Below are 12,922 nucleotides of genomic sequence, written 5' to 3'. Positions count from 1 at the left end.
CTGTGGAGTGGAAAAGAAATTGCTAACATGGGTGAAAAATATAAGAATCATTTTCTCCCTTGTTTTCCGTGCTTGAGTGTCTCAATTCTCAATTCTGTCTCTCATTTTCACGTTTCGCATTTATACAGAGGGGGTAAGGACAAATTTTCCTGATTCCAAATAATTCTCAAGGTCCTTGCAATATAATTTTTTAAAATGTTTATCACGGATTTATTCAATTTTAGCGTTTATTTTTAGGGAGCTGAATATTTTTAATGCCGTCAAGCTTTGTTCTATTTTCATAAAATGCAAATTAAATGAGCTTTAATTATTTTATCGCTCAATATACAGGGAAAATCTATTTGCAATATGGGTTCGTGGCTATTACGAGCTAAAAAATCCGATCAACTAATTAAATATTATGTCTAGCCAATACATAATTTCGTTCTATGAATAATTAAAAAACCATTTTAGCAGGAAATAATAAAAATAATTTTATTTTCACACCAAATGCGGTTAAATCCATTAACTTCTCTTTGATGCTGATGGCAGATGGGATATAAATTTAAAAAAAAAATTAACTAGAAAACCAATTAACTAATAAATATTGCACATATAAAATGGATTCAGCGCATAAAAAATATTGAAATATATTTTATTAAATCAAATGGCAAAGAATCTCTCAGGAATTCAATTTCTTGATTGTGGGGTTAATCAAAAGCTCTCGAAATGTCTTAGATTAAGATTAATTTTGCCCAAATCTCTCTTAAGGAAAATGAAGTTCAATTTGTTTAATAAATTAAATGAATTTCAGTTATATAATTCAATCTCCACGACTAATTAAAACACAGAATACAGACAGAGATAAAAGCTCGCAATGCAAACGGTTGTGCCTCATTAGTGTATTGATTTGGCTGCATTTCCTGCTTGCCGTGAGGGAGGATTCAGGAGGCTTATGCAGAAGTAATTAAGCACATACTTGTTCGAGAGGATTCGCGGTAGTAAATTGAGTCTCCAAACGTGCTATGAGCTCCATGCATCGGTTGGTTTTGAATATCTCATCCTTACCCAATACGCATTTAGCCCCAAATGTTGCTCTCTGAAAAATCTATTGAGCCCCACATGTTAACGGCAAATTAATTGGGGAGACGTCTAATTGTGTCAATTTGCAAGAAATTCAATTTATTTCACCCCTTCGGAAGCCCTTCCACATGAAAAAGGTTAAGTCTCCGTGCGACAGAGTTTAATTGCTCGACGAAAGGGGATTAGATAGACAGGGAGTGGGGTGGTAAATTTCAACATCCGGGAAATGTTAATTACACTCAAAATGCGTATCTTGTCCGTATAAGTAGATTGTTTTGGGGCGTAAGTTTTGAAGGATACAATACACGGAAAGGTGTGATTCCTGGTCTTGGTCCTTTTTGGACGCGAAAGGACAAAAGCTATATAAGGATTTAGCAGACAGTGTTATATGGCAATAAAAGCTCCCCCTCATGCCACTTTTGGTGTGCTCACTGTTTGACTTTTCCCCAAAATTGCTTGGGATTTTGTTGAAATTGCCAACCACTGCGGGGACAAGGAGTGAAATGGTGGAGGATGGCACGCGCAGAAAAGATCCATCGTGGAAAATTGAGATTACCAAGAATAGTTAACAAAGATTTAATTGAAAGGAACGCAATTTCACGAATAAATGAGGGAGCTTAATATGATTTCCCCCCGTTAGACCCGAAAAGTCTGCCCCTTTTCTGGCGCGCAACTTCTTAATTAATATTAATGTACACATCGACAGTTCCCTCATCAAGCCTCGAGAATGGTGTGTAAATCTTAGCCAAAAGAATTCAACATTTGACCCAGATCTGTCTTGAAATTCCATACCCTTCTTGCCAATGAAATTTATTCATTTCACCCCAAAATGACAAGAGAGCTTCACAACAATTGGCTTATAGAATAAAATGGAATGAGATTTCTGTGAATGAGGTGATGAGAAAGAATGCCAAATACGTCATTATCTGGTTCTTTAGCATTTTCGGGGGCTTTTAATGAAATTAAGTTTCTCATATTTGAAAAATTTATTTATAAATCTGATGGATTTTTCTTGAAAACTTTTTATATTTCACATTTCATAAGAATTTTCCTGGAATTTAATTTGATCTTTAAAAAATTAACTTTTCAAAGAAAAAGAACATCTTCAAGACTTCTTTTAGTCGTTTAAAAGCGTTGAAAGATTAAAATAAAGTCTGCACAATCAATTTTATTAATTTCCATCTCATAATATCTTTTTGAATTATAACCATAAATGTTGAAGAAATAAAATGAAATCATTACCAAAGGAGAACGTCTTTTTTTCATCTTAAAAGCGAATTTTCTCATTCTCAATGTCGTGCTTGTGAGAAAGCTCCGCACCGGAGTACGGCAAGAGGAATGTTTTGCCGAAGGCTTTTTCGTGAACGATGTGTTGAAAATGACTTTGAGTTTGCCAATGAAGCTCTAAATCTTCAAACAAGCGATTTCGCTGTTTTTTTTTCTTCTTTACTTTCTTTTCCATTTTCTCCCCCATTTTCCATGGCTGGAGAATGTTTTCGAGTAAATCCAGTCACGTAGCTTACGAAAGGAATGGGGGGATATTGCAAAAATAAGAGATTTCCGTGTGTGAGTTGTAAAATGGGTTAAAAGTGCAACAAATTGATAGAGAGAAATGGGCATAAAATGTAGCTTTTCCTCCTTAACAAAATTCCCAACTTTTGCCATGCGGGGGGTTATTGCAGAGTTCAGCTGAAAATGAAGTTTCATATCAAATGGAATTATGTATGTTCAAAAGGAGTACAAAGTTTCCATGGAGATGTCACGTAAATCTCCGTCCAATTCTTCAAAAGTGTTATCTCTTCTTTTCTTCTATGAACAATTCATCCGGCAAAGAGAAATGAAATTCTTTCAGCTCACAATTCACTCAGGAGATTCAAGAAATATTCATATTTGAAGTATTTGAGCAAGTACTTGACTTTTCTGACCAAGTTCTTTGAGCTTTCATTGCTAATTCTTCGTTTTTTTTTCTTCTAAAAAATTCCAATGTATGATTTATGAAAAGCAAATAGAGGTTAAAAGAGGGGGGCCTTCTTCAATGGACGAGCCAGAAGAAGGGGTGGAAATTATGATAAGGATTTAAGTATTTTATAAGTTTCATTATATTTTAATTAAATCCCCCAGATATTCACATTTCTCTCATTTTCATTCAACTAAAAGCTTCAAGTATTAAATTTTTTTAGAATCACTTGGCAGAGTTTTCTCACGTTTCTTCCGTTTGATTGTCAGAAAATCTTTAATTTAAAGCCAAAACTGATTCTTTTTTTTCTTCAAACTAAAAAGAAGTGTTGAAAAACAATAAAAGAAAAGTGTGAGAAATACTGAGGATTGTTCATTGATACCGGAACTATTATCTCCTATCTTCTGCTTCTCTTGTTTAACTTTTCCACCGTGTGGTGCCAAGTCACACGTTCAGTGTATCAGAGTTACTTCCTTTTTGGAGCTTTTTGTGTGTGTATGTGGCACGGAAGTACCCCAGAAGCACCAGGAAGACGTGCCAAAACTCTCAAAGATTCCACCGCACAGAGTGTCTACGAGTGATATCACCATGAAAGGAAAAAGAAAATTGTTGCAGAAGTTCTCCATGCACAGAAAAAAATTCATTCTCTCCACGATACTTTTGTGTATACAAAGAAAAGGCTTTTCTCGTGCTGAGGAGCCTTTTTCGGAATGGGGGCTAATCTCATGATTGAGTGAAACCGCTTGATGGTGGAGAAAGGAAATTGATCCTTTGGGATGAGGAAACTTTTCAATTATTCATGAAATGTGCACCTATTTTCCGTAAATGCTGCACGCGTGTGAGATTACCTCCGTATGTACCTCAATATAGAGAATTTCTCCTGGAAATTCATAATGTAGGTATTTGTGCAAACATTTGTTTCATCAATAAATTCATTTTCCTGATTTAATGAAGAATTTTCTAGTAAAAAGTGAAATGGAAAATTTTACTTTTCCTCCGGTGAGCGTCGGAAATGGAATCTCAGTTCAGAATTAAACGCGCAATTCTGCCAGAGCTTTCGGCACAAGACAGTGCCTTCCTCAGTGGCTGTGAGGAGAGGAAAATTTATTACAATCAAATTTACACAAAGAGAGGAAATATACAGAAAAACAAACATTCAAAACTCTTACATCATGTGCAAACAATTTCTGAACATCGTCAAATAGTTTCTTGCAGAAGGCATACTAACATGGAGAGGGCAACCTGAGTAGAAAACAAAAATACAAAAACTCTTAAGAAAATGCAAGAAAAACTCGGGAAAAATCAAGAAAAATTACAGCGTAATTGAAAAATTGTCGTCCAGCAGAGACTTCAGGGGCGCAACTGTACATGCATGGACGTTGTGTACTAAAAACACTGGAAAATAAATTTAAATTTCCAGTCTGCCAACTGTCATTTTCCCCTCCGTCATTCATTGACAAGTCCAGCATAAACATTGCTAAGTCGATCAATGTCACTTCGGCTGTTTACAACATTGGCCAGGTTTCTCTTGATGAACAACATCTCCAGCATCATTCTCTTTGAGTAGACACGGTGCGTGTCCAACACCTTGGTGTCCCCGAAGGCGAATTCGTGGTGTGGATCTGTGTCATAGACATGGGCACACAGCGAGGTCAGCCCGTTGTTCTTCTCCGGATCCCTGCAGTTCCTTTCATGCTCCTGAAGGCGGGTTTTGAGGAGTCTTCCCGTGGTTCCCACATATTTTAAATTGCAATCCCGGCATGGAATCTCATAGATCACGTCCGAACGTAGCCCAAAGGGCAATTTATCCTTCACCACAGTAAAGAATCTCTTAACTCTCTCTGCAGGTACAAGGCACACATTCACATCCGTAGATCTTGCAATCCTCTTCCTCATCTTCTCCGTGACACCCGGAATGTGCACCAACGACCGGAAAGGCCCTGGGTCCACCTCCACAGCCGGAACACCGTCCTCCGGACGACGCTGTCGATCATGCTCACTCAACAATCTCCTGATGATCTTGGGCGGAAAATCGTTCTTCCTGAGGAGAGAAAACAATTGCGAGTCCACATCCACGTCAGGCTTAGTAGTGAGTCCCCTCACTCTCTTCACCAAGTTTCTTCCCACATTGACAATCATGTTGAAGGTATGTCCACTATTGAAGTTCAACAGTCTTCCTGAAGCACACGGTTTGGAGTACCAAGTCGTGTGTAAAACGTTGTTCTCATCTCGATGAATCTTCATATCAAGATAAGGCAACGTGTTGTCTTTTTCCATTTCCAGAGTGAACTGCAACTTCGGATGGAAACTATTCACCCTCAACAGCATATCATCGACGTCATCCTCGTGGACAAACACAAGAAGATCATCCACATACTTTTTGACGCAATCAATTCTCAGCTGGGAGCACTTCAGGGTTTCATCAAGGAGTCTCTGAAGCACCACGTCAGCGACGATGGGGCTGATTGGAGATCCCATGGCCACGCCATCAAGTTGAAGGAAGAATTCTCCATCGTACAGGAAATAACCCGATGTCAAGCAGAACTTCACCAATTTCAGGAAATCCCCTTTTGTGATCTTTGTGTGAGGCTCAATCTCCGAGAAACGCCTGTCAATCTCTTCAAGAGCCAAATCAACAGGAACGTTCGTGAATAAAGATATTACATCTAGACTCACTAGCCTGTATCCTTCCGGAAGTTTCCTCTCTCTGACCAACTCAACAACCTCCCGTGAGTCCCTGACATTGTAGTGGTTTTCCGCGAGCGGAGATAACAGGGAAGACACAAATTTCGCCATGTTATAATTCGGGCTACCTATGAAAGACACCACAGGTCTCAACGGTACATTCTCCTTGTGCACTTTAGGGAGCCCATACAGTCTAGGCGGAACCCCAGAGTAGCACATCAGTGTCCTTTTCTCCCTTTCATCAATGTACCTCCTCTCCATGAGCATCTTTACCAACGCATTGTTTTGTGTTTGAATTCGGGATGTGGGATCTTTCGAGGACCTCTTGTACGTGGACTCATCTGACACCAAAGTGCTCATTTTATCTCCATAATCCGACCTACTCATGATAACGGTCTTGTTGCCCTTATCAGCATTGATTATCACCAAGTCCTTCCCTCTTTCCCTGACAAATCTCTCAGTCTCTGTAGTCCATCCTGCCAACATCCTATCCCTTGGTGAAGTGGGCTTTGTTCTTCTTAAACCATTCTTAAGAATGTTTACCAAATCCGCCCTGAGGATTTCAGCTTCATTTTTGTTCACCACCGTCCTCACGATATCCTCAATATCAGCTATCATGCGAAAAGTTGGAATTTTAGGATTAGGCAGTGCGAACTTAGAACCCAATTCCAATAGGCGTGTAGCCCCAAGTGGAACCTCCACATCAGACACATTGACCAGAAAATCAGCCTTAGCCGAAAACGGCTCCCCGCTGCCACTCCGCACACGTAGGCGTTCCAATTTTCCACGAACCACCAACATTCTCTCTCTCAACAGCCTAGAGAAACCTCTGTCTTGGCGACATATGAAATCCCTAGATCTATCATTGAAATGTGCCAGCTCCAACACACTCTGTCGCAATCTCTTCCTCTCATCCTTCAGGCCGCCTAACCTCCAGTAAGTACTCCTTATTTCCAATCTCAAGACTTTTGTTTTAAATCCCATAAGCAATTTCTCAGCCCGCTTTGAGAAGGGCGAGTCCTGAACCATAAGACTCATAATGCAGTCTATATTCTCTGGTATATGTTTGGGAAAAACACCAGAATTTTTACACTGGATCAGAAACCACTTCCTGGCTTCGCATAACGCTAGCCTTCTGCCCAATTGTGCATATCTCTTCATCTCTGCTGCCGTCTGTGGCCCCTCAACGGAAGCCACCTGATTGTAAAAACCCTCTCCACAACTCTGATTCTGCATTCTCCGGAATTATTGTATAATTAAGTGAAGCCGACGTGAAATGTTGAAAGTGAAATGGAAAATTTTACTTTTCCTCCGGTGAGCGTCGGAAATGGAATCTCAGTTCAGAATTAAACGCGCAATTCTGCCAGAGCTTTCGGCACAAGACAGTGCCTTCCTCAGTGGCTGTGAGGAGAGGTCAATGAATGACTTGTCAATGAATGACGGAGGGGAAAATGACAGTTGGCAGACTGGAAATTTAAATTTATTTTCCAGTGTTTTTAGTACACAACGTCCATGCATGTACAGTTGCGCCCCTGAAGTCTCTGCTGGACGACAATTTTTCAATTACGCTGTAATTTTTCTTGATTTTTCCCGAGTTTTTCTTGCATTTTCTTAAGAGTTTTTGTATTTTTGTTTTCTACTCAGGTTGCCCTCTCCATGTTAGTATGCCTTCTGCAAGAAACTATTTGACGATGTTCAGAAATTGTTTGCACATGATGTAAGAGTTTTGAATGTTTGTTTTTCTGTATATTTCCTCTCTTTGTGTAAATTTGATTGTAATAAATTTTCCTCTCCTCACAGCCACTGAGGAAGGCACTGTCTTGTGCCGAAAGCTCTGGCAGAATTGCGCGTTTAATTCTGAACTGAGATTCCATTTCCGACGCTCACCGGAGGAAAAGTAAAATTTTCCATTTCACTTTCAACATTTCACGTCGGCTTCACTTAATTATACAAGAATTTTCTAGTGGTGGAATCTCTCAATGAAACCCCCAACTTTTTGAGTTTAATGGGAAAATGGTATAAAAATAATTGAGGGCTTTTATTAATTTCATCCCTTGCCCTAATTAATTGAATAACACAGCGTTTAATTAAAAATCAATAAGCTATCGCACAACCGCTGGTTAATTAATTTTTTAAATAATTTGAAATATTTTTCTCTTTTTTTTAATAAAAAAAATTCTTTGAATTAATTATGAAGGATAATAATAAAAGTAGATTTTTAGACACTTTTGAAGGATAAGAATTGATCAACTCACCAGCCCTGACTTGAACATCTCTGGAGATAACACGTCCAACATTATTGGAGGCCACACAGCGGTAGATGGTGTTGTGAATGTCCTGACGATAGGCAGCTGCTGGGAATGGAAGCAACACAAGGGTCCCATTGCGTAGTACCCTCCGAACACCACCCACATCACCCACTGAAGTCCCATCCACCGACAACCAGTCAATCGATGGCTGTGGACTGCCCGAGGCAGAGCAGTCTAGCCAGGCTCCCGATGAATTGCTAAACTCCAACCGTGGTGGTGGTTCCATCACGAAGCCTGGTCCTCGTAAGTGGGAATCAAACACCGTGGCTGATGATTCTGAAAGGAACAAATATGGAGAAATTTTAGTTTTAATTGGAATTGAATTAAATTTATTAAATTCTATAAATAGACAATGAGGATTTTCTCCCAAAATCATCTCTCGGAATTAAAATTTACATGAAACATTGATTATGTCACAATCTGTAATTTAAATGTAGGAAAATATCCTTATTCTGACGCATTGGAACCTCATACAAATGTTCCAGGATAAAAGACACATAAGTTATGCAATACAAGGATTCTCTTTCCTTCCATCACATTGGAAAGAGATGGGACTTGCATGTATTTGCCATGTTTGTCATTATGCAACCGTATAGTGCAAGGTGAGATTTACATGAAGGAGATTCAACCAGAAGTGCATATCAACAGATGAAGTGCTTGCATTTGCTGCATGACATGAGCAGGAAGCACTTCAGAAAGCATCATGTTGAGATGAAGAAAATTCTTGGGAAATGCATGTGTTTGACGCTTTTCGATTATATATTTGTCAAGCAATGTCCCTGTGGTATGTTGCTTGGTATATCATCATACAGCACCTACCCTCCTACCCCACTACCCAACTCCCTGAAAATCTTCAGCATTTTGTTTTCCACGCTGACATGAAATTTGCGCTTCCTTTTGTGCCATCACAGCGCGCGTGGATATATGGAAAGTTTGACGAGACAATGTGCCCCAAGTTGTGACTGAGCTTTCGCACAAGACGTATTGGTGTGGGAAAGCTCCCTGTCTGCGAATGGTTGACGCGAGAATGCCAAAAATAGCGTTGTGTATTTGTTTCCCGAGCTTTGTGTGTCGCGCCTGGCGTGGGTGGGAAGAGCATTTTGTCATTCCAAATGATTTATGTGAGAATAATTCGGGGAATTTAATTTGATACGAGGGAGACTGCAAGTTTGATTTTCCTTACAAAAACACGTTGTGCCATTCTGCCTGAAAGCTATATCCATCCACATCGCTTTATTCCACAAGGAAAGCACTAATGATGTTTTATGTTGTTAAGTAAAAAAAAACATCAAATTGTTTCGGTATTCTTCTCAAAAGCTTAGCAAAAATAATCATTAAAGCTTTCAAAATTGCGGAAAATTTTAGAATTTATACGGAAAAGTTTATAGAATTATATTTTTTTAGAATTATTTTTAAATAATTTTTTTTTCAGCATAATCATATTTTCTAATTTGGCATTTATTTCGCCACCAAACTACCATACTCTTGGTAGGAAAATGAGAAATTCCTCCGGGGAGCTGTGTGAGCAGCATCCCCTTGAAAGTCAAAGGGAGAAAATGAAAAATTCATTCAGACTTCATAATAAAAGAGGTGAGCTTAGTTGCTGCAAAAAAAATATTCAGAATTTTTACTCATTACCGTCTCTCTCTCTGCTTTCAACTTGATTCCAGAAGCAGAACAATGCCACGGAACATTTGTTAAAAAGTTCTCGAGTCATTGGTGCACACAATTCTCACGAGATTTTGTGTCCTGTGAGAATGCAAAATAAGAGGGTTGTGTAAAACTCCTGGGCTTCAATATATAGGTACATACATACATATAAAAGGGTAGGTAGGTAGGTAGGATTGATGTAAGTAGTAAAAGACATATTTAAATTTTTTCTTCAACACAGTTATTTAAAAAAAATACATTTTAAAAATGAAATTTAGTTTTTTATTATAAAATCTCGGAATAAATTGAAAATATATAAGAAATTCAGTTAAAACTCGCGGCTACATTAGATATTTTGTAGTACAAATAAGTTAAAAAAATTGAGTCACCATAAGGCAAAAACTGAGTGTACATTACTTAAAAATTGAGTCGCGATTAGGGACTTGAGTCAACATTAGTCTTTTTCTGCGTCACAATAAGGTAAATTTCCGTCAACATTAGTTTTAACCAAATTCAGATGTGCTAAAAGCTTACGGTAGAAACCCACCAAAAATACCAAAAATATTGTTTTTCTTTTTTCATTTCTATAAAGAAAAGTATTTTTACAAAAAACTTCTAATGTAGCTTTCAGAGCTTTAGTCAGGTTATAGAACTTAATGATCAAGAAGAAATCAAAAGAATTGATTTTCAATATTATTTTATTCTTTATGAACTTATGGTCACAGGCTGAAAATTCTGTAATTTTTCCGGAAAAGAATTTTTCAGTGTTGTGAAAAAGCTCTCTTTTGTAGCAGAAAAAGCTCCCTACATAGGTACCTATAGCAATATTATACATCATCTGAAAGCTAGCAATAATTGCAAAGTCCTCAACGGAAGGAGTGAAAGAATAGCGAAACTTTTTCCCCACTAAAAGGAGTTTGAAAATTTCTCCTTTGGGAAAAGCAATGCTGTCTGAAAGGAAAACGCGAAAATATTTCATACAAGTGCCACTACTCGTTTGCAGCTCTTGCAACACTGTGATGTGTTCTCTATTGGAGTCCGAGGATGAACATTTGTTCACCCAGCATGTGACTGCCACTTTCCTCTGAGGGGGACGACTCCTTGGGCGGACTCCGGAGGACGTACGGTGTGATATTAAGATTGATAGTCATGTGATTTCGCCAAACGTGTGTGTTGTGTTCACTTGGAGAAGGAGAACAAGGCGGTGTGGGTGGACCACCCTTTGGGGTGAAGCACCAAAGGGATGTTGCTTCAGAGAAGACCAACATTCACATGAAAATATTTCTATATTATATACATTTTCCTCCTTTTTGCTTCGGCAGAAGTCTCGTCTGAAAAATTGTCTCGTGGTGGTGCCTTCTTGGCTTTCTCACATTGTACGAAGAATAAACACAAGGCGAGCCACACAAAAGCCACCGAGAAGCGAGACACCAAAACGGAAAAGTATAACAAGAATTAATGGGTATCAATTTATTTGAATTAAATATCATATTTTTTCATGATATTACGTTTAAATTAGAGCAAAAGCGATTAATTCTGATTTTCTAACACCAAAAACATCCCCATCACGTCGCAAATATCATCATTCCCACCCTTATCATTCTCCACCACGCTATAGATGGATTTATGATGGTGGTGGTGGGAAAATGTGTGGGAAATCCACAGAGTAGATTTTTCAAAATTCAATTTGAAACCCCTCGCGCAGTGTCTCGCTTGTGCTGTATGATATTTTCCATCGCGCTGCAGGAAGAAGCTATTTTACAGCTCAGAATTTCACAAAATTATTAATAAAGAAAACCACTCTGTGGCTTTTCGTTCCTCATTCTGCGGCGTAATTCCCTTTCATGCGCAATGGCTACACAGGCAGGAGATACCCAAAAGCTCCACTGAGTGACTTTATTTGCCACGTTTGCACTTGCTTAATGACACCATTTGCGTAGAAAAGTCTTTTACGAGCTTATCATGTGTTTCTCTACGAAACTTTTTACTCTCTACAAAAAAATATCGCAGAGTCTTCTTTTAAGATGAACAAGATAAAAAGCTCAAGGTAATTTGATAAACATAGGGAGATTTCCGAGGAAAATGAAAAAAAAAATACAAAAATGGCCATTTAGTTGGTAGGAAAAGCTCAAAGAAATTGTTTGTAGTTTGTAGATGTTAGTCGTAAAAAAAAAACAAAACAAGCGCCTAAATTGCTCTGTAAGAAAAATCTTTTGACAGTAGGTGAAATTCACTAGTCAGAATCAGACAGACTTAAGAATTCTAAAGGAAGACTTTAATTTTCTTAAGATTCTTTAAGTATTATTGACAATGTTTTAAGTTTTCATAGGATTTCTTGAGATTTCTTGAGAAAAACCTCAAAATTTCCTAAAGAAAAATTTAGATTTTTAAATTTTCTTAAGCGAAACAGAAGATTTCTTCAATCAGGCTGAATGCATAATTTTCTGTGATTTTCCTAATAGTCTTAGAGCATTGAAATTCGAAAAAAATTTCAAAAAATATGCATTTCGTCGAGGGATACATTGTATAACCGGCTAACTTTGTATGAGCTCCGAACCGACTTAGGCGTTTTTACATTGTAGCCCTCGATTTGTTCGATTAACTTAAGAAATCTTAAGTTTCGCTTAAAAAAAACTTTAAGAATCTTAAGAAAACTTAAGTCTTTCTTAAGGAATCTTAAATCTGTCTGATTAGTGAATTTCACCCAGTGTGTAAAATTCATTTTGATCAGAAATAAAAAAAAAATAGGAAAATGAAAAATTTTGTTTGGATTTTTTTTCGTTCTTGATCTTTTATTATTCACATAATATTTTTTCGAATGAGGAATTTTCTTTTGCAGGACCGGATAAGCTCCTTTAACAATTTTCCCTAATTTCTTCAAGTTTTCCTCTTAATTCTCCAAACATTCTTTCATTGACTTATTCAATGCGGCAACACGGCCAACATGGAGAAATCTTGTCCACATTAATAATTTCCCTGGCATATCCTTATTCAGAAATTCTCATATTTCTCCCATGTCTAATTTCAAGATGCTGCTGTGCTTGTGAATTTTCCATGGTGCATTAATAATTAAGAAAGCGATTTCATTCTATAATCATTTCACATCCTCACCACCCACCCACACTGAACATTTTAATCCCAAAGCAACAGAATTAATTTGAACTTGTTGATCTTGGAACTTTGGCTGATAAGCTTTTGTACCCATAGTGCTGAACTTTTGTCTGTACCCCAACAATGGGCCATTTGCCGAGGGGAAATT

The 12,922-nt window shown here is 37.9% G+C and overlaps 2 protein-coding genes across 11 annotated transcripts in view; one reads left to right on the top strand and one right to left on the bottom strand.

Annotated features, from left to right (window-relative positions):
* Nucleotides 1-12,922, bottom strand: part of LOC129794268 (cell adhesion molecule Dscam2) — an 87,087-nt gene that overhangs the window by 43,290 nt on the left and 30,875 nt on the right. For all 10 annotated transcript variants that reach the window (XR_008751011.1, XR_008751012.1, XR_008751013.1 and 7 more), the window contains exon 2: nt 7,960-8,289. Coding sequence is in view for 7 of the 10 variants with exons in the window: in XM_055835038.1 (XP_055691013.1) it covers nt 7,960-8,289 (330 nt within the window). In the remaining 3 variants the exon portion in view is untranslated. The remainder of the gene's footprint in view (nt 1-7,959; nt 8,290-12,922) is intronic.
* LOC129794271 (uncharacterized) lies at nt 4,360-5,694 on the top strand. The gene is made up of 3 exons (XM_055835051.1): nt 4,360-4,670; nt 4,867-5,165; nt 5,303-5,694. Exons 1-3 carry the CDS (start codon nt 4,655-4,657, stop codon nt 5,672-5,674), a joined length of 687 nt encoding a protein of 228 aa, XP_055691026.1. The 5' UTR covers nt 4,360-4,654; the 3' UTR covers nt 5,675-5,694.

This window comes from Lutzomyia longipalpis, chromosome 3, assembly GCF_024334085.1.
Source record: "Lutzomyia longipalpis isolate SR_M1_2022 chromosome 3, ASM2433408v1".
NCBI classification, from domain to species: domain Eukaryota; kingdom Metazoa; phylum Arthropoda; class Insecta; order Diptera; family Psychodidae; genus Lutzomyia; species Lutzomyia longipalpis.
This window is presented reverse-complemented; position numbering and strand designations above follow the sequence as displayed.